Genomic DNA, 21,507 nt, shown 5'->3' with positions numbered 1-21,507 from the left:
AGTGAGTGAGTGGCTGTCTGTTTTTGTATGTGTGTATGTCCGTACCTTTCTATGTCACTGTCTATGGCTAGATGGGTTTGTTCTGTGAAGATGTGTGTGTACGTGATATCTGAGAGGGAGGAAGGCTGACGTTGGTTGCCGGACATTCGATGCTTCTTTAGCCTGCCGCTCCGCTGTTTCTGTAGCCGCTTCTGTTATTGGCGGCGAGTACGGCTTTGCCGACCGGTGGGGAGGATCATAGCCGCCACAGCCACCCGCACTCAGTTGTGTAACAACAACGCCAATAACAACAATTGTTATTATTGCTATACCTCTGTCGTTAGTTGAGTATCGAGCGAGTGACGATTGGTACAGTTGTAAGAGTGTAACGATACCCACTCGATCCAACCGTGTACTGCCCCTATTCTAGACTGCTGCTGTTGCTGCTACCACTATTACGGCTCTTTTCGAGCGATCAAGCAAGCAAACAAACAAATGAACGAACGGTCGAAAGAAAGGTAGGGGCATAGGCAAACTCACCAACAGGGCAGAGAGGGAAATAGGGGGCTAACACGCAACAACCACGTAGTAGTAGTAGTGGTAGCTGTAAGCGCACAGTTCCCGGGCGCAATGTCGATGGGTGTTTTTAGTTATGGCTGTAGCTATTTCGGACGTTGTGGTTGTTAGTGCCATATCGTTGTTACCGCTGTCTGTTGGCAAGGTAGCTAACATCAAGGGAGAGGCCCTGACGATGGCGGTTGTCTCAGCACTCACCCGTTCGCCATAAGGATTGATTCATGTCTCAGCAATAGCAACAAAGGGCGAACAGTAAACAACCACAGAGTCGTGTAGCGCTATCCTGTTCGCTTTAGTCGTTCACCAGTCGGGCAGTCAATTTCTCGCTCAGGCATAATACGTTGACATGTAGAACACACATACTTCACAAACACACTGAACCCTTTCGTTTTTTTGTTGGCGTGTCGCTAACACTACCACGAGCACTTTTGCTGGTGGCTGTCGACTCTCACGTTCGTCGTTGCTGCAGGCAACGAAAACAGCTGTACGACTGTAGCATGAGAGAGAATAGGAATGATAAAGAAAGCTAGTTGCTATTGTTTTTGGACAGTTATTATGCTAATGGGAAGTTGACCGCATGAGCTAACCCTATCTACGATGTTGCAATTTAACAATTGTTTATACCTATAAAACCTGTAATTTGGCCGGTACAGCCGCGTGTTTAATGTAACTAAGCGAATCTATCAAAATCAATTGTAGTCATTAGGAGCAGCAGATATGTCTGGAAAACGCCAAACGTTTGATGTTATTAAACTCGCCATTACTTTTCTTATGATTATTCCAAATATCTTATACAAGGTTAGAATAAGCCATTTCTCTTGTAGAAACTAACTATTGTGAAACCTACCAAATGAGATGGTACACAATGCTCAGCAAGAGCACATAGCGGAGAAGCGCACCGCATCAACGACTGACAAAAGGTTAGGGTAAATTATTAACCATATTAATCATATTTCTTTGCGGGAACACAAAATATGTGCGAAAAATCCCGATCCAAAGGACAGTTCTCCCTAGCGTGCTCATTAATTCGGTCGTGCTGTGAATGAACTCGTTTTTCATTGATCTAGCTTCTTACAATTTTGACTACAACGATCATTTCGCTATAAAAAAAATAACTTACATTAGATAGCATTCTAATCGCACTACACTCGGAGTATAACAGTCTTGTAGTGAAAGTAAACACAGCGGAATTCTCTCTAAAACTATCTATGACTATTTTTAGTCACTTTTTTGTAATATATCCACGATTATAAGCTGTGAAGGCTGGTCTGCACTATTTTTAAAAGTGAACCGTACGCTAACCCACGATGTTCCAAGTAACAATAATTGAACATACGAGCAGCGCTAATTTCCCTCAGCAGCATATATAGACCGGTCCAGTTTTATTTGATATAACGAAGATGCTGCGGAAATCTTCTAACACAGGATGTAAGTTTCCATCCGTAATCGCAGTTACAAAAATGATGAAGGTTATAGAACTCAATGATTTAAAAGAATTCCACATCTTTTAAGCTGTTCGGTTGATAATTGCCGAAGGCACATGTCACGTGCAGTCTGCACTAATTCCTTGCCTTCCCAGATGTTAAGATTAAGTATTGTGTGCCAAAAATCTTTATTCAGGTTTTCCGTCTTCTTTAAGTACGCGTTTGCACTCACAACTTAAATTCGAGTGGGATTAAAGTTAACGGATAACCACAGCTTTATGTAAACAAATCGTAACACCTAAAACTGATCCATATTCAGCAAACAATTCGATATGCACCTATGTAAGTAGTTAGAGGATCATCATTCTTTGATGGTGGCTTCATACTATGCACAAATTTTCAGATGTTTTTAAGAGCAATATCACTAGATTGTCTCGTATATTATCTCAATCCTCCAGGATACCATTTGATAAAGAATTGCCGTTCTCTGCCATAATATAGAACGGAGCCGCATCGTTTTTATTGTTGTCTCGTGGCGATATGACGCCAAGTATATTAGATTGACGCATAGAAGAATGTTATATATTACTAGAAAACTTTTGCTATTCTAAAAGCTTGTTCGCGTATTCTTTGGCTCAAACGTATACTCTATTTGGAGGCCCTAACGACGTGTCTCATGAAAGAATTCAATTTGCAACACTATATCCTTAGGTTAAGGATTCAATTGATTTATTTATTTGTTAAATTTGTTTTTCGAATATTTTGTAACCCGTTGTTCTTGTTTTATTCAGACTATAAAATTTGCTCAGATCTACACTTACTATTCGCTCTTCATCAAGGTCAAAAAAAGCTGTCAAAACGACTTGGGATAGATATAACGTACCCCGCGAAAATTATAGGTGATACTCTTAATACGGCTTGCTTGGATCAAGAATGACAACGTACCCCGCGAAAATTATAGGTGATACTCTCAATATGGCTTGCTTAGATCAAGAATGACATGTTCAATTTAAAGAACGCACTTCACTCGACTGTTCCGAGTTCCAGAACGATTGTCTTCAGCCATTGTTAAAAGAGGGAGGCTGTGGAATGGTCATATTGTTAATAGCTCTCAGCTACAGATTCATCAGTGTTTCTTGATCAAATACCATGGGTGGTCATCGCAGCATTGATTTCGGCGTAAATTCGTTTTTTAAAGTCACTCGCCGTACATATTATTGGAGTTCAAACTCATAGCAAACTTTTGTCACTCGAAAATTAGCTCTTCAACGATATACGCATTAGTGATTTGTTTAATGTTTAGGTTAGGGTCCGAATGAGAGCTTCGTTCGCTCTTTTGTACTGCTGAGAAAGCTTTTGTGTTTAGTAACGAGGAACTCTTTTGGCCTTCTTTTTATTTGTTGCATTCTTATTCTTACTGGTCTTTCTAAATCGCCAGTCGGTGGCAGTTTTCGAAGCATAGTATTTGAGAAAAATATATATTTCTACTAGAATTGATTGGAGTAACGAATCTAGATATTTCCGTTATTATAAATAACATTCTCTTACAGTTAGAGCTCAATTAGGTAATCCTTAGTCTGTGAAGTCCCATACGCATTGACGGTTATAACCAAAGACTTTTTTGTAAGTGTTGCTTCTGTAGCCTCTTCCTTTTCTTTTGAAATTTAAGATCGTACTCTAAGAATTTAATAATTTAAGAATTGGACAGACAAATTCTTCTGCTTGTAGAATTTGGGGTGTTTCGTTGAACGATAAAATATAAATTCCAGGCCTTGATGATCTTTCGATTGTCGCAGTTTTTTACAGATTTCAACATCGACTAATTTTTCTTTGGGAGTAGCACGGAGCGATTCCCAATCGCTATAGCGAAACCTTGAATATATTTATGTGTAAATTATGACTCGTTGTCGCCAAATAGCGCCGCAGAGTTGCCAAAAAAATTTCGTAATGATCGTATTGTTGTAATCGTAGTCATTTTTATGGGGCATACTTCGAGACACTCAAAAATCACTCTTGGATGGGCAAAATCAATATGTGTTCGGTAATATATGGCTATAGGCCAATTTACAGTTGGCATCTTCGCTGAAATTTTTGCTTGGTTTGTACAATGAGCACAATGTCGAAAATATCTAAATAATCTAGTCACGAAGTTTCGACCTCGTTATTCGTTTGCGTCCGCTACTACTATATGGGTGTGAGATACGTGGTTCTTTCCAATAATTTTTATTGCAGATATTTTGGTGTTATGATGCGTTTACTCAACATCACGCATCTTTTTTGGACAGATAAGACATCAATATCGATAATAGTGTTTGATCATGCCTTCTTAAGCTATTATTATTAGTATTAGCCTTTCCATTAATAACTGAAAAAATTCAAGTAATATTCGGTTCCATGCTGTACACATCCTGATGTTTCCGGTAGGCAATAAGCTCACCCACCTTTGATCTATTCGTAGTAGAGATCGGGCTCTTTCGCACCAAATATAATTATGATTAGCTTATAGTGCGCTAGTGAAATTGCTTTTCTTTCATATTTTCGTATATACTTTCAGAATCGTTGACACCTAAGCTCAATTCCCAACGCTTATTTTTCTATTTGAGCGTACCTATGTTCGACTTGATTGCTTGGCGGGTGTAGCGCATTGAAGTTCCTGAATATGAAGTTCCTGAATATGAAGTTCAAATTTTTTCATATTGCCTGGCATCGGCGGCCACAATTACAACAAACGAGGAGACAGGTAAGTATTATTGGAATATCTTTTCTATATGATTGATTGCGTCTTGACATTTCTCGGGCCATGAAAACAACTCCTCTTTGAAGGAATTTATTTAATGGACTTTTTTGGATGGGCCAACGTTTTAGATTTTCTTTGCGAACTCCGGGTACTCTGCAGTCATTTTAAATGACACTTAACACTTTCACGTGGGTCTGGCTGAACTCCATCGGCAGTAATAATAAAACAAATGTAATTAACGCCTGAAGAAATTTACATCTCAAATTCACGCTTCATCTGATTTTTAAAGCTTGACTTGATCATTTTTGTTTTTGGTAGTAAAACCAGTAACAGTAATTATGATATCTAGATAAGCTGATACTGGAGCTACACTCGAAATACGTTTACATTATTATTAGAACTAGTAAGGCAATTTTGATTCCAAACAAACGTCGATTATATTGACATATCTTTGTGTATTGTTAGCAACAAGCACTGTCCATATTGTTAGCAATAAGCTCTGACAACGTTTATGGTTGGGAAGCTTTTTCTTATTTTATTTATCAAATTAGTATATTTCTCGTGTTAGTAACAACTGATAACGATAAGCTTCGAAAAATTCGTACTGATCTATTGAGAAATCTGCGTGCGGCCTCTCTTTTTAGCATTCTCATCACTGAAACAGCGTTTTCACCACATGGATCACACTATATGCGATTTTGAACGATACGATAAAATGACCGCTCAGTCTTAAATTATTTTAATTTGTCAGATACTTTACTCAATGTGTAGTCAATATTTGTTTTTGTTCATTTCTTTTAATCTTTTCGAGAGTCAGTTCATTTTCATTTCATTATCGCAACTATTTTCCTGGATTCCCCACTATTCTTTGCCATAGCTTTTCTACTATCATCTTCAACAACGGGGTTGTTTGCAAGTTTACAGTTAGCCGGTAGTGAAACATTAATCAGTCAGGGTCCCCATATATTAACTACAAAATAAGCGTCCGCTACAAAAGGAGGGCTAAGTTTTTAGAGATATTCTTATCAATCACAGTAACATAAAATTTGGTATATTTTGTATTCTATATGTGTATTCTGTATAAAAACGGTTTCATGGACTTCGGTATTCGTTTGACGTTTAGTATCTACACTAGCCGCGATATCGGAATAAAAGCCTTTCAAAACTTCACATTCGAGATAAACTGACGTTTATAGGTGTTTGGTTCACTGTTGATTCTTTGTGAATATCTACTATTATACTTGTAGACCGGCTCCTAGCTATTGTGCATGCTCGTATCTAAAATGGTTGTCATTGGTGACTTTAAATAAACAATTTCCGACAATTTTCCGACAATTCTTACAAGTAGGACATTTACCGTACGTTTGGGCTTCTTTAGTCTGGCTTCAGGACGAATGTTCACTTCATGCAAACTTTAGAAACCTTTTTAAAGGTATTACTTATCTATGACGACAAACTTGACACTTCTCGTGTCATGAAAACAACTCCATGGAGTTGTTTTCATGACTTTTTTGGACGGGCCAACGTTTTAGACTTTTTCGCGAACCCAGAGTACCTCCATGTGTGCGCATAATGTTGCAAGTGTAGCGTCTGCCATTTCCAGCTGGACAGATATAAGGCTGCTTGGCTTCTAGTTTCGCTAAATTAAAGTTTACAAATAAAACATTGACACGCACTTCTTTCATCATGGATATTTCCGGCAACTGGTAAAGACGATTGAGATTACATTTGAATTCATCAAACGTAGGATTCGAAACGTTCTAACAACTTTCGGTGAAAAAAACAGCCTGGAGTGGTAGATAGATTGTGAACAAGCAGTGTCTTTAAATACGTCACGGTGTTGGTGAGACTCATCTAAATTAGAAGTCTGCGCAATATGTGGTAACTGTACCTGTCAAAATAATTCGTCGAGTTTCTGTACAACAAAGACTTGTACCCTCTATACTTAAACATGTAAGACAAATTGTCTTCACATCGGGCATACCAATTTACGAATACATGTTTCTGCGTGAAGTCGTGTGGTAAATGTTGGTATCCAATTAGATAGTCCTTGTAGAAGGGAACCTTCTCCTGACATGTGTTGATCGCTTGTGTTGCTTATGCTATGACCGCAGCTTGATTATGTACTTGTGTAGTCAAAATCGCCTCCACGTTTTTACTAGAGCAGTCTTTTAAATCATAGCATGATCGATACTAATAAAAGTCTACTCTGTTTTTCACCTTCGCACCGATGATCTTACGTCCGGTACTTCAACCGTTAGACATTAGTTCAGATGACGAGATTCTTCCAGCATGAAATGAAGTGAGTCTACGTCCGAATTCGACCCTAGATGACCTGTACCTATATTTAATAGGCAAACATGTTCCTTACCACGCTGTCAATGACACAATATGCCTAGGGTCTAGATCGCCTTTATAGAGAAAGATCACTTCGTTGTTTAGTAGACAAAACATAAGCCTCAATTTTGACTCGATATCATATATATATATATCTCAATTAGAAAAGGATAAATTGAGCAAAGCAACAAACTTTTGTTTTGGACGGTCTAGTCCTATTCGAATTGGTTTTTAAAAAAGATCTCACAAAAAGTTACCAATGGTTGCTTTAGGTTACTCTTTGTTGACTTGTTATTTTTGTTTTGAAATCTACACTGTCTTTGTAGTTAAATAAAAGGATTTTACAAAAAGCCAAGTTCAAAACGAAAAACTTTTGGCAATTTCTATTATTATGAGAACAATGGTTTATTGTTTTGAAAAAATGCTTCAACCACATGATCTATTATATCGTTCAAGCTCATGTATAAAGTACACACATAGAAAAAGGTGGACTATATGGTATATGGTTATATGGGAAACTCCGTTTTTTCTAGCAGGAGAATGTTGATCTTAAATTTTGACAATAAACGTTTTCAAACTGATAGAGTTCTTTGACATGCAGCGCAATTTGCCTAATTGGATTTTTCCTTTGACCAAATTGCAGAAGGTAAGCCTATGTGTTTTTTTCGTATTTTGTCAAACTTCTGTTGAACAATAATGAGTGAAAATAGCCGCCTCGATTTTCTGCGACGATTTTGCCTATTCCTATGCTTGATTTTAGAAGTAAAGAGAAAGTAAATTACGTTTTGCAAAAACCATTACATTGAATGTTGTATATATAGGCCAGGGTGAAATGAGACTACATGGGCCATTGCATTTCGAGCTTACATGAAACAAGATTCCGTTTGTGCTAATTTTATATTGAAGTTAGAACTACGTAGTGTTAGACTAGAACTGAGCTTAACAGGAGTCCGCATATGTGAACCAACTAAGGCATTGTAGTTTCGCACTTGTTGATGTCAACAACGTATCCCAACATCGTGCTTTTGAAATAAATTTTGACGACCTTAGCATAAAGGATTCGTCGGCAAAACAGTCCTGTTAATAGATATTGTATATAAGCATGATCAGATATTATAATTTATCATGGATAATTATATCAGAATCTTCTACGGCTACTATAGATATACTGGCTTTAGCCCAATTAAGTTGGTTTTGGGAAACAGTATATACATTATTATGTTGAACAGAAAGCAAATTCGTAGATGTGCCAATACCTGGGCCATTAAAAATCGAATTGTACACGGGGCACCAGAACTTCATAAGGACATCCTAGGCAGATGCTACCCTTTACTCTGTCGAACTTAAAAGTAAATGACTATAAAGTATCGACTTTTCGAGCCATAATTACAGTATATTCTAGGAAGAAAACCACATTCTTTTAAGTTTTGTTGAATGGCTGACTTCTACACACGGTATCATTAGTGGCCCGTGTGGCCCTTTTCTGACCACATGAGCCCACCTGTGGGATCGTAAGCCCATTTCGGCTATGTAATAGAAGTTTGCTTGACGAAAATCCTGCTATATTTTTTTGTCATGGCGCGGATGGTCTTCAACAATAGCGTTAGGAAAATTTTGGCTTATAAAGTTTGCAGTCTCCTATATTTTTGTAATCTAGTAACCGATGTCGTGAAATATATATATATATATGGGCTCAAAATGTCATGTACGCAATGTTACACACGCAGCGTCATATGCCTGAAATTATAGTAGCTGCCTGCTATGTATATTATGGTTTTACATGTCTAACGTAATCAGTGGAAGTTAGCATTATGAATTAATCACTTTACAGTTCTTATTATACTTACTAGAATCTGTTAAAGAATCCCGTATAATTTCGAAAACTGCTGCAACGCTACTAACAAAGTTTAGCTTACCCGATGAGAGCGTTCTGACAAATCGCAAATGACAGGTCTGAGAAACCTTCATCTGCAACAAAAAAAAAACTTACCCAGATGCTCCACCGATTTCAACGTGTATAGGACAATACGTTATTGCACAGGCCGAATGAAGTTGCGCACTGATTGGGACCCTTGAACAATCTCATTACATGAAGAAATGATGTTTTCATTATAAGTAGTCAAACTTCAGGGCGGCATAACATTATTTATTTTGCACCAGTTGCGTATCCTCCCAAACTGTTTGCGAGTGTAAGATCGTTTCCATTTCCATGATGCTCGTAGCTAGCGTTTTATTAAAACTCTAGTTTGTTCATGTTCAAAGTACTATTGCCCTTTTATACGGGAACACAACACCAATTTTGTCTCTTAAAGGCAAGGCATTATATTCGGAAATATCCCAATTTGTGTATGAAATTTTATAGGGAAAGGAAAAAGGCTAATGGACCACCTATCAATATAATTTACGTTTTAGTCAAAAAAACTAATTGTGCTTTTTTATAGCTAATACAATGTATTATTATATATGCCACATCGATACTCATAAATCAATACGGCTAAGAAACATGAAAACAACCTTGTGGGTCCCGCCCAAATATGTGTATATATCTATGTACATTCTTGGTAAATTCTTTTTTGGTGTTTACACTATACATAACAACCGAACGTTAACTAAGTATATTAAAATTTGACCAAATATTTGGCAGCTTCATGTAACATCGTGAAAATGGCTCTGTACATCATTGAACTCTTTCCAATAATAAATTTGAAAATAATTTATCATTAGCTTATTTAAAGGATCATTGCACGGTGTCATCTCTAAGCCCTTTTTGAATATGCCCGATTTGGTTTTTCCTCGTCGTTGTTCGTAAGTAATGATTTAGTAGCAGATTTTAATGCTGGCCCGTAGGTCTTGTCGATGCTCTGAAAAAATTGAACATATTCTCTTTTGAAGTTATCACGTAGACAGTATTAATCCAATTTAATCATAAGAAGAAACCATACAGTGTTTTCGGTGTGGCACGAAGTTACTCCGTGTAATTGACTTCAATACGGTTGTCAAATATACATGCTCTACCATACCGCTTTAATAATATACTTTTCCAATATTTTGTGTAGTATCTCGTACATGGAGTTGGTAATAAACGAGAGCGACGAAAATATAATCTATTTGACATGGCCTACAAGCCTTACTTTTAGTAATCACGGTTTTGTTATAACTCATTATTGATAACTACGCGTTTGTTATTATCCTGAACGGTCTGCAAAACCAATAAGGTAATCAAAAGGTAGTCATAATATGAAAATATAGCAACAACCACAACCATGTTTTTTTGTTATGTTTTTCTATGTATAATCTTTATTCCATTAGTTTTGAAAGAAAATTCCTGCGCTTATTAAAGAAGAAATATTTTTCCTATTTCCTCTTGCCTATTTGCACATCCGATCTACTGTTTGCAAACACCTTTTTTTGCTCTATAAACAAACTACAACATTTCCTAGAGACTGAGACGCCAATAGAACAGCCGTTTACCTTGCATAGGGTAAGGCTATCGCTAAAGAGGCTACTCAAGAGCGTACCTCACATGGCTATAATGACTGACTTTTGCACAGAATTGTCATCGGGGACACGAAGTGGTGTCTATACTTCGACGCGAACTAGAAAGTGAGTGGTTTTGGGAGAAAGGCCAGGACCCAGGATCCGATTAGATCCCCTTACAGAAAAGGTTATGATTTACGGTTGGTGTGATTGCGAACGTTTGATTTACTGGGAATCGATTCCTATAAATCAGACAGTTAATAGCACGTTTGTTTGACCTCAAATCAACCCTAGTAATTAAGAAAACAGCTATATAAGAAAGATAAGCAATATTAGGTCGCGCTATCCCATGACAACGCGAGGCCGTTTACAACAAAGATCGTCGAGGCTGTCACCCTGAACTCTCAATGGGAAGTTTTATGACAGTCTCCATATACTCTGGGCCTTACGGATTTTCACTTTTTCTGTTTATTGAGCAATTACGTTCATGGTCTTGGGTTGGACATGCATCAAGATTTAAAAACATAACGCAATACCTTATCCTCAAAGCAAAGAAAAATGTGTTGTTTTTTATTCGGTAATAAAGCAGGAAAAGTTTCATATCTAATATTAGTTTGGGGTATAATCCTTTTATGTTTCATTGTAAGTACTCTACTGTGGATATGACTTACCTGGCGTGAAATATACGATTTGACATAAAAATTGATGAATAGGACAAGGCCAAATGTTCCTTGCGCAAACGCCCATAACAGAAGACCTAAAAAGTATGTATCAACTTTAATTCAGTTCAAGCATTTTTTAACATAGCTCAATAAAGCGACTCAGGATATTAGAAGACTCTGATGTACTCTGTAGACTCGTCCACATCAATGTGATTATTAATATATATATATATATATATATATATACATATATATGTTTATAGCTTATTAAGCACGTCATATGCCACGAAAATTAAAAGCAATACTTGTAAATCAATATGTATACCAAGGCTGATATGACCGCTGGTTAGTTGATTCTCTTTAAAAACCATTTTATTATATTTTTTTGTTTACAAGCTAAAGATATTACTAAAACACTTATGGTGTTTGTAATATCATAGAGCGGAGTTAAACTTTACGGAAAAACGTTACGCATACATATCTTATTATTATCATCTTAAGGGACTCCAGTAAAAGACTATCTTTTTTCTTGGAACAACATCTTCTTAGTCCCTTCAGATGATAATAATAAGATATGTATGCGTAGCGTTTTTTTTTCGTAAAGGTCAACTCGTCTCTGCGATATTACAAATACCTATGTATAATCAAAACAAAAATACTAATGTTATATTCTATACTGACCTCTGGGGTATCCGCAGTCATAGAAGACAGGAATCATTATGTGAATTAAAAGGCAAACAAACTGCGTGATTTGAATTCGCGTGATGTAACGCTTCCACCAGAGATGACGACGCACAATGGGTCCACACGCAGCCAAAAAGTAATAAGTATACATAAGAACGTGGATCGCTGAGTTTACCATAATACCAAGTACGACCTATCATATCATGAAAACAAATAGAAAAAGATGAATTTTATTAATTATCAATTTGAACCTCCATGAGTAAATATATGATGTAGGTAATAATAGATGTAAATCGCCTTCGTGGGTAAATATTTTATTTAATTCCATCATGATTTTTCCATTTCTTTCATGACTGTTTACTTTTTGAATGGCCTATACTTTTCTTTTTATTGCAGCACCATGGAGATTCCAAACCACAAAGCTTAGTTTAGGCTGATGAATTTCCATTTCATATGATATACTTTAAGAAGCCAGAATCGAAAAACGCCGTACAGCGCATATACAAAAAGCAAATCAATGTTGTATGTACCAATGTGTGGCCTTATATATTGCATATTATATAAGCTACGCATTAAAATGACTATTTCACAGAAATTATGTAATGTCTATTATATGGCATATGAAATGTTTTTTAATTGCAAGTTTGTACGCATACTTTTCTATTTATTGACGCATTTTAAACAACTTTACATCTACTCTGTGTGTTTCTATTATATCAACGCACTGGTACATACCTGACCGTCACATCCTACAGAGACGAAAAGCCATCCAGACCAAGCCACAAGCGCGTGGTGAGTGTAATGGAGTGTGGTTATCTGAAGTTAAATAAACAAATTATAATCATGAACACAGCTACTGGTAAAATATATAAATATTGAATGACAATTTATTTATACAAAGGACAAATTGAGTCATTAAAAAAAGTTTTGCAAAACAATGAGGATTTTAGTTATTTACTTATATGATTTAGCGAATGACGTATGCAACAAAAAATACTCAGTCCTGATATTATCACTACAATCGCAAAAGGGCTCCGTTATTTGTAAATCTGTCGGAAAAGAACCGTAAATCTGATAATGAGTCATTTTCTGACTACACTTACTTGACTGAATTTCTTTCGCAGTACGAAAAAGACTGTATCTAAGAAATCAATTACACGTACGATGCAGTAGAAATAGCCAAGGTTAACCAGCATTATAGAATTAGCGTCACGGGAGTGATCCATCTTTTGGCAAAACCAAGAGTAGCCTCCTCCGAAATAGCTGTACCTGCAGACCATGTGGTCCAGAATTGACAAATTAGCACACGTATATTTACAATTGTTAACTATCTTTTTATACTCTAAATTATCGCTTAAATTTTATTTTATAGATTTGGCTGCCCTTTGATGAAAAAGAAACCTGAGCTTTTCCTTTGCTGCCAGTCAATTTATATTTATGGAGAAATGTGTAAATATGGGTATGATAAATAATCTAAATAGCAGTTAATTTAGTTCTACTAAACAGCTGCATCATCGAACACACTTTGATCTTCTGATGGTAATTCCGTTTATTGATTAGCGTGTCTACTGAAGGGTTTTTCATGTAAACAGCATGCATTTAGGGGACGCATTCAAATACCCGTATGTGGTAGTTTGCTAATTGGATAAATTTTGGCCATATCGCTAGCATCAGCTGTTGACTACGGGTGAAACAGGGTGAACTGCATGGACAGATTAAAAATCTGCTTTACGCTGCTTCAAATATTTTCTTCGCAAACTTTGGTTTACTTCATTGAATTCCAAAATATCTTATTAGGGTAGCAGTATAAGGCACACTTGACTACTGCTTGAATCGATTAATCTAGTAATAATATCCTATATTTTTAGTCTTACTCAACACGTTTTTGGTTCTGATGATGGCGGTTTCGATCAGCTTACCTGCCGAACTGAACCGTAAAGAAAAAGTTCACAAATATGTTTACAAAGTTATAGACCTTAATGAGTCCTGTAATTTGAAACGGCTCTCGCGACGCCATCCATCGAGGGCCTGCTACCTACAAACAAAGGAATGTTTACCGTTTAGATACGTTAGTAAGACTCAATAGTGTATATATAATACTAATAACACAAAACTACTACAGTTTTCTATCTGTTGTGTAGGGCAAAAGTGTTTTGTGGTGCAACTTTTTCAACACGTTGCAATTATTCTATCGCTGATGAATAAAGAATATTGTGCAAAACTTCCTTTTACTGGACAGAACTAGTATCTTTAAAGTCGTGCCGCTCTATATTGCAAACACGATTGTAATATTACCGGGCATTGGAATCGAAAGATTGTTTACTTCTCGAATTCCAGCAATATACTGATCGTGTAGAAGAAAGACATGTTGCAACTCTTTACAACCAAGGCAATACTTTCTCGGCACAGTTGACCTTCGGAGAGCATCGAGTAAAATAACTGTGTATTTATTTGATATTTTTCAAAACGAGATATTTTAAAATAATCCTTTAAAGTTGAAAAACTAATCACCTATAAGAGTGCCAAATCTCCATGTGTATTCATAATCTACACTTTGGTCGAGCCAAATGACTTATTAACTGTATAGATACTCATTTTTGCTTCGAACAGCGTAATTCATTACTGAATAAAATGACAATTACGAATAATGATTTATTAAGTCATTTTCAATTATATTTATATGGTGGCGTACCTTTACAAAGTAGACGTAAGCGGCGACAATTCCTGTCATTAGCCAGAAGTTTCCCACAAAAGGATAGCCTTTAAGACGAGGATCCAAGGAAGGGAATACTGTCCATGGCCAATGAAGGTTGTCCTGTATCAAAAAGATGACGTAAAAAATTTTCGAAAAAAATCGATTAAGATAGCTTATATGTAAATTAGTATTTTGTCGTCGTTTGTATCATTCGTCTTTCAATCACACATTGAGTTTACCGAAGCTAAATAACCAGTCATCAATCTGAATACACTTCTAGAAATAAGGCTGAGGAAAGCAGCTAGGGAGTCGGAAACGCCAGCGCGGTAAACTATCATGTTCATAGCAGTAAAGCAATGAAAAATTGGATTTAATTAAGAATGCGCGTCGCTTAGTATTTGTATTATGCTATGTAATATGCTAGATCGAATCATTTTTAAGCAATTAAGAGCAGTCTGTGTCGGTGGTCATTAAGGCCAAGTAAATAAAAAGTATCAAGAAATGTAATAGGAATCTACTCTTTCTATAAAATATAAACGTTTTATGTCTGTGATGCCGTTAAGCACCACCTCAAAGCGCTGTTCTTCAGCACGATTGAATAGATAGTACGCGCCCGACTTATAATCCAGATCACAAGCATGCTTTCATGTTTACTCTATAACCAAGCTCTTATTGGATAAAGGCAAAATCTGAATGATGTTAAACACCTAAAGCTATAAAGTGAGACTGCAATTGACAACCTTTGAAAAACGCAATAATTATTTACTAAATGGGTCAATAATTATTTGCTTGAAAGACATTACCAAACAAATAATAGGTTTACGCGCTTGTTCTAAGAGATTATTGTTTTAGCTATTAGCATTTATTTTGTTTGTTGTAGTCCATACTATGAAGTGCGATTGAATAAGTTGGCATGAAAGTGCCTGCAGACGAAGAGTGAACCCTACACATTTTTGTATGCTATCAATAAAACATGTTTAAAGAAATTTTTTCACAAACATCGCTGTTTAATTCTTTCAACTTTGTAATACTAGCGCAAAAATTACCACTTTTTTTTTATCGATATACCAACGTCTATGTAACTTGTATATATTTCCTGCCAAATATACTGTCAAAACAGGAGGAGATCCCACGTAAGCAAAACAGGTCATCATTAACGTACGTCGTGAATTAAACAAAAATTGAAATGGAAAACACTACTAGCCCAATGCTACCGAAAATATCGATCTTTCATAGTATTAATTGATTCATAGTAATAAATGACTGTTTGATCCCGTTGGTAGTCATGCTACCTTATGTTATGCTATCCTAACTTCTGTAGTAAACTTCTGTAAACTCTGCTTACATAATTCTAAGGTTATGCTAACTTTAGAATTATGTAAACCCATACTTCATCGCAACCGAAATTCCATTCTTAAGACATCAAATCTTACATTCTTCCATTGATGTTAAACTGAGGAAGCTAAATATTAATATAACATTTTTTACTTTTAACATATACTCTTAATTAAGGAGTCTAATAGATATTATGTACTCAGTTCAAAGCAAAGGTTCAACTTAGAGCATAGTCTCGTAAGAGATGAGGCAAGTCAACGGGCTCCGCTTAGGCTTCTCACATACCAAGACACCATACGATGCTAAAGTGTAGCGTTATCGTAGAGTACCAGGGAAGGAGAAAAAAATTACAGCACCATAATTATGCAACCTACTGTTCATCAAGGCTGCATCAGCGCAAAAATAAAGCCACATTTATAATTTCAATTGCTTAATCACACACATTTGTTCACTTGCAGACCTCTAGTATTATTAGTTTAGTCTGTGTCCTCATACAGACAATTTCAATATTCAATTGAAGTAACCAAGGCCCCTTTATCAGTGCTCTCTGACCTGCACCTATTAGATCATCTCGCTCAAAGTTGTACATCTTCGGACTTCGAAATACATTACGTTGATAAGCCATATTTGGGCGGCGTTCAATTTACAAAATTATAATCAGCAAATATATCTACTGTCCCGTTTCGTTACTAATGGACCTCATATAAACCAGTCCGGCACTGAGACGAACTTAGCTGAAAAGCGAACTTTCCAGGAAATTAACCACTAAATTTTAACTGAAGTCATTAAAGGGACACGATTAGCCAAGGCATCCGGCATAGCTTGTTAGTAATGGTATGAGAGCTCATTGAAATCTCTGGAAGTATATTCTAGGATGAGTGCCACAGTGTCAATAGGTTTTATTCCGTAATGCTTTGGATGAAAACCCATGTTATTAGGCTTTCTGAATCAATATGTATTTTTATACATTAAAAAAGCCAATATGCAGAAATCTATTTAATCAGAAAGGCAACACAATACACGTAAGAAAGATAAAGCAAATGGAAGAGCAATTTGTAAAGTGATAAATGAATAAAATGAGTAAAATTATGTAAAAAATGAGGGAGAATACATCTAAATCATACTTAAAAAAGTAGTTTAAAATGAAAAATGGTTCAAAAAGATGCAACTCTGAACTAATGAACAATTACTAGTACCATAACGTAAATCACATACAACTTAAGTAGTGTTTATGTTGTAATAGATACAGGATGCTCAGGAAAGTGGAATAGTGCTGAGTCAATATGCTTTACGTTTCCGGTGATAATTTTCTTTTCAGCTTTTAATTTCCTTTTCTAGTTCCGTTTTTGGTACAACTTATTTTTGAAGTCGACAATGATTGCGTTTCAACAATGAAACAGAAACGATTTCTGCGCTGTTGAGGCAAGCAAATATTAATACCCGGTTATGCACTTATACAATATTACTACAGCGCAACCCGCAAACTTTGCTTCGCGCTGTTGTTATTAAAGACATGCTATGCACGCCTATCACGCGCAAAAATATACAACTGTTCATCTGATGATGCATCCGCGAAGACGATGCCGGTTACTCTCTTGTGAACGCTAGCGTGGTTTCTAAGTATGGAAAATTAAAGTTGCTGTTGTCAGCTTACGACCACCAAAATTCACATTACGCTCTATGGTGACAAGCAAAAAGGGAAAAAGTATTTTACCGAAAGACTCCATCCTCCATACAAACAGACGGACAAACTTCTGCAGTACAAAAATCTCAATGTTAGATATAAGGTGAAAATACCCAAGGGAATAACCTTCGGAAATATTAAACTTCCGATAAACTGTTGCAACGATTGCGGCGACTTAAACCAAACTTTGACCTCGTGTAGGATAGTCTACTGAGGGTTTTTCTCTTTTTTGCATTTGTTTCAAAATATACATGACTAAGTCTATACATAATAAAAAAAAGAACTGAGTGGTAAGCTATCGTCAAATACGTTAGATTAGGTCGAGGTGGTTCTTGGGTATCTTGTTGTCTTTTGACGTTGCGTTGTATGTTTGCTGACGTTGCTATACATTAAATAGTGCCAAAACTATAGTCCGCAAAAAATACCAAGTATTTTCTTTGGGAGATAATTGAAAACTGATTTCATTATTGTGCTCGGGAAGTGCAATGAACATGAAATGAATACACAGTTTATTTTTTCCGTTGATTACAGTATAATTTAACAGTCCTGAGTGTATTTTGCCAGTGCTCTATGAATTTCGAGTAGCTTGCAACATGTATGTGCCACTATTGCTTCGATTTAACTATTATTTTATCGTTTTAAAAATTAAAAGCGAAATCATGCAGTAAATAAATAATAAAGGTAAAACTCATAAATCGTTACACTTACGTTTATAACAATATGCTCCATTACACAAAACCTACTGGAAAAGGAAGATAAAACTTTACACTTCGGATTATCCTAGCTGAGTTGAACACTAGCTGAGGAGCTGTACCCAAAGGCTGCTACTACAAATAAGTTACTAGAGTATAACAAAAATACAAGGAGACGCCAACGCCGACATTGGTTCGTGCCTATTATCAGTCAAAGCACGCACAAGTCCGCTTCACCTGGTGAAGCAGAGCGAAGGCCGATTGACGCACGAGCTGCTCGCTATAGCCGCGCGCACGTCCCCCGCAGCACGCCCGACAGTCGGATGGATGGGGAAGCTAATGCACTGGCGTTTACTAATATCGGTACTACTGACATCTGATTGAAGAACCTTCACCATAGTGGTGAGTGGTGTTTGAAAGTCCTACGTAAGACTGCGTCAATACGAAAAGGCATATTTGTGTGTCGACTATTATGAAGAAAGAAAATCCAAAGAAAGAAAGAGTGAAACTTTCTTCGAACTAGCCTTTGATATCGCTAATGGTCGCCTATGGCGTCGAAATAACCAACAGGATGTTGACCTTTTCGATCACTAACCACAGGCAAACGCGTTCGAAAGTAGCTGCCGAGGCAGTGGCAGCAGGGACTACGCAAGTTGCGGTCAAGAAGCTAAAATTAGCTGATGGTGAATTGCCACGGCTGAAACATTGACGAAGAGCAAAATGAAGGCCAAGGCCAGCCAGTGGAAAGGGAACGTTGCTGAAGATAATAAGCTATATTTGAGCACTTTTAACATCGGTCTGAAATGCCCAGAGAACAAGAAGCCATTTTATTTCATATAGTTTATTTAGTGAGTGTTACAATTTATATAATAATACGTTTTTTTCGATATATAAACAATTAAGTTGACAAAATTTGAATATCATAATCAGTTATTAAGAGCTAAATAACGTAAGAGTTGGTGATCATAACAGTATCTATAATACGGTATCTATAATGTTGGCAAGTTCGTCGAATTGTTTTTCTATTACTGCTAAATGAAGATGTTAAAGCCAACAAATGCAAAAACATATTGCTACTCTGATATGTCTCGTTTGATGTTATGTTTAGGAAGCGAAGGCAAAAATAAACTTATAAAAAATATTCGCTTTCTTTAATGGACTTATGTTCATCTTTCTCCATGAGCTACTTGAAAACCTTATAGAAATAAGGTTTTCGCTGATACCATTGTGGAGAACTTCATTTGAAGTGATAATAATTAATAAACCAAAACGTAGGAAACGGAAAAAAAACTAAGAATTACATTGTGTTAAAATTAAATATTTGTCGTCATATCACTTGAGAAGCTAAGATGAGAACTGAATCGTGCGGTCGAGGCATTAGTGTTCACAACGGTATTATCTATGTTTTTATCTAATTTCTAGAATACACCTTTCATTTGGGCAACATGCGTCGTTATTGATATTTGCCTAACAACGACGCCTACGGATGTAATTCAGAGGCACGGAAGTCAACGATCCATGTTACTGTAACTCAAATTACATTTACGACTGAATAGATCGTAATCGAACGTATTATTTAGCTTGTATCTGACATCGATCATCAGTATTATTTCGCCCCTTACGATCTGTTTTTACAGTTAAACGTTTGATAAACATACGACAGCTAAGCGATGAAGATCACCTACCTGACCTTGGAACTCCACGCTAACGAGTACTTCCACCAATTACGGTTATGAAATCTTGACACACAGGTCTTGCGTAACACCCAGAACAAGCATTGGTTGTTCACAAGCTTCATACAGAAGCAGTTTCGTTTTTAGCATGCAGCGAAAAAAAAAAATTGTATATCAGTTACACTATTCGGCAGAATGTTGACTTGTTTAACAAGGATCGCTTTATCCTATCTAGTGCCTAACGCGACTGTAATTTTCACATACTTAACCTTCCCTTATTTTTTAGACGATTTCTCAGGTAATACCCCCGGGAGAAGAATTAAGTGAGATTAGTTCAGAGAGGTGGTGTTTTTAGGGTCTATGTCCGAAGGTTTGCTAAAAAATACATCATTACCCAAAGCATGCTTCTAGCTGTATATTTCAGAAGAAATGTAATTTTAAAGCTGAGTCAAAGAAGACTTTGGCATCAGATGTTTATGCGTTAATGGAAATATTTGTAGCGTGAAAATAAATACATATATATATAATCTAAAATGAGAATTTGCCTGTAACTTCAATGCACCTAAGTATCCGCTCGGTCACCGAGATCAAGCAACAGCTGCTGATATATAGGCGTGCTAGTGATTATCGGTAGAAATAACTTTCACAAATGTATATAAGCTTATTCAAAGACGTAATTTATCAAAACATCAAAGTTATCATTTACTCAAATGATATCGAAATTAGTTATTGTAATTAACTGGGAGAGAATAATCGCAAAACTCCGAAAAGCGTTGATCGTTTTTTACGGGTTGATCGAACATCTTAATCCGAGGTTTTATCATTCATCATTTTCAGGTTCACTCATTTTGTAGACCACGTTGTCTCGGTTCGAGACAATTTGAGGCCATTCTTACAGTTTAGAGTTTCTTGCACATTCATTTGATATTGGCTTGGCATATCGTGGTCCTTCCTTTGTGATTAAAATAACAAACATAGATTTATTCCTTTTATATAATCATTTATCAACTCCCTTGTAATAAGATGTTACAATAGTGACAATAACTCACCCATTTTTTTTAACTTAACGACAATGACACTAATGCGGTGCATGGTGGCTTTCGGCATTAATTTCATATCTGTGGTTCTAGACTATTTGGAGACACTTTTTACAACGAAGAACTTTACTATATTCATTAAATTAGCATAAATTAATGATGATAGATTTATATACATATCAGATTCTTACTTTCTCTTGTAATTATCACTCTTACTTCTCGATTAGTGATCTATCTATCCTACTTATATCCCTATTCTATTTTTGTATTTCCATCTGATCTGCAGATGTTAAGCATTTAAGGGGCAATATTTAGCAATAATATTTAATATATAGTCGAGGTCTTGTTGGCTTCATATCTACTCAGAGGTCTGCTTTTACGTTTCCAAAAGTTTCATTTAGTTGCGTTCTCCTTTATATATCTGGTACATTTAAACATATCTCATGAATACGCGTGAAGTAATTGAATGGAAGAAATAATATTCAGTTCCGATTATACTTTAACACTTAGTTCTA

General features: G+C 36.2%; 1 protein-coding gene and 2 long non-coding RNA genes across 5 annotated transcripts; 2 read left to right on the top strand and 1 right to left on the bottom strand.

Annotated features, from left to right (window-relative positions):
- Positions 1-41: 41 nt before the first annotated feature.
- LOC111259711 (uncharacterized) lies at positions 42-21,501 on the top strand. Of its 2 annotated transcripts, none has more exons than XR_002679778.2 (3): positions 42-497; positions 4,534-4,719; positions 19,920-21,501. It is a non-coding gene; the product is annotated as an uncharacterized LOC111259711 (long non-coding RNA). The 2 variants fall into 2 exon arrangements; XR_002679776.2 differs by lacking the exon at positions 42-497 and adding an exon at positions 523-1,475.
- On the bottom strand, positions 9,179-18,606 carry LOC111259707 (very long chain fatty acid elongase 1). 2 transcript variants are annotated; one of them, XM_022831903.2, is made up of 8 exons: positions 18,299-18,606; positions 14,569-14,691; positions 13,796-13,911; positions 13,040-13,145; positions 12,612-12,692; positions 11,874-12,069; positions 11,202-11,287; positions 9,179-9,914 (listed from the first exon to the last, which is right to left on the bottom strand). In XM_022831903.2, exons 1-8 carry the CDS (start codon positions 18,317-18,319, stop codon positions 9,810-9,812), a joined length of 834 nt encoding a protein of 277 aa, XP_022687638.1. In that variant the 5' UTR covers positions 18,320-18,606; the 3' UTR covers positions 9,179-9,809. The 2 variants fall into 2 exon arrangements, with proteins under 2 accessions (XP_022687638.1, XP_022687637.1); XM_022831902.2 differs by having other exon boundaries at positions 12,980-13,145; positions 18,299-18,602.
- Positions 18,594-19,423, top strand: LOC111259712 (uncharacterized). Its single transcript, XR_002679779.2, has 2 exons — positions 18,594-18,684; positions 18,883-19,423. It is a non-coding gene; the product is annotated as an uncharacterized LOC111259712 (long non-coding RNA).
- Positions 21,502-21,507: the final 6 nt, after the last annotated feature.

The sequence above is a fragment of the Varroa jacobsoni genome, unplaced genomic scaffold (genome assembly GCF_002532875.2).
Source record: "Varroa jacobsoni isolate VJ856 unplaced genomic scaffold, vjacob_1.0 scaffold_358, whole genome shotgun sequence".
NCBI lineage: Eukaryota > Metazoa > Arthropoda > Arachnida > Mesostigmata > Varroidae > Varroa > Varroa jacobsoni.
The sequence above is the reverse complement of the archived record's forward strand: the minus strand, read 5'-3'. Positions and strand labels throughout refer to the sequence as shown.

What these genes read in the sequence shown, in the direction of transcription:
- LOC111259707 (XM_022831902.2), bottom strand. Translation starts at nt 18,319, where the DNA reads ATGGAGCATATTGTTATAAAC. An exon ending in TGACTGCGGATACCCCAGAG is followed by an intron (nt 11,288 to 11,873) that starts GTCAGTATAGAA and finishes CATACTTTTTAG; the next exon opens with GTCTTCTGTTATGGGCGTTT. An exon ending in AATCGTATATTTCACGCCAG is followed by an intron (nt 9,915 to 11,201) that starts GTAAGTCATATC and finishes CAATTTTTTCAG; the next exon opens with AGCATCGACAAGACCTACGG.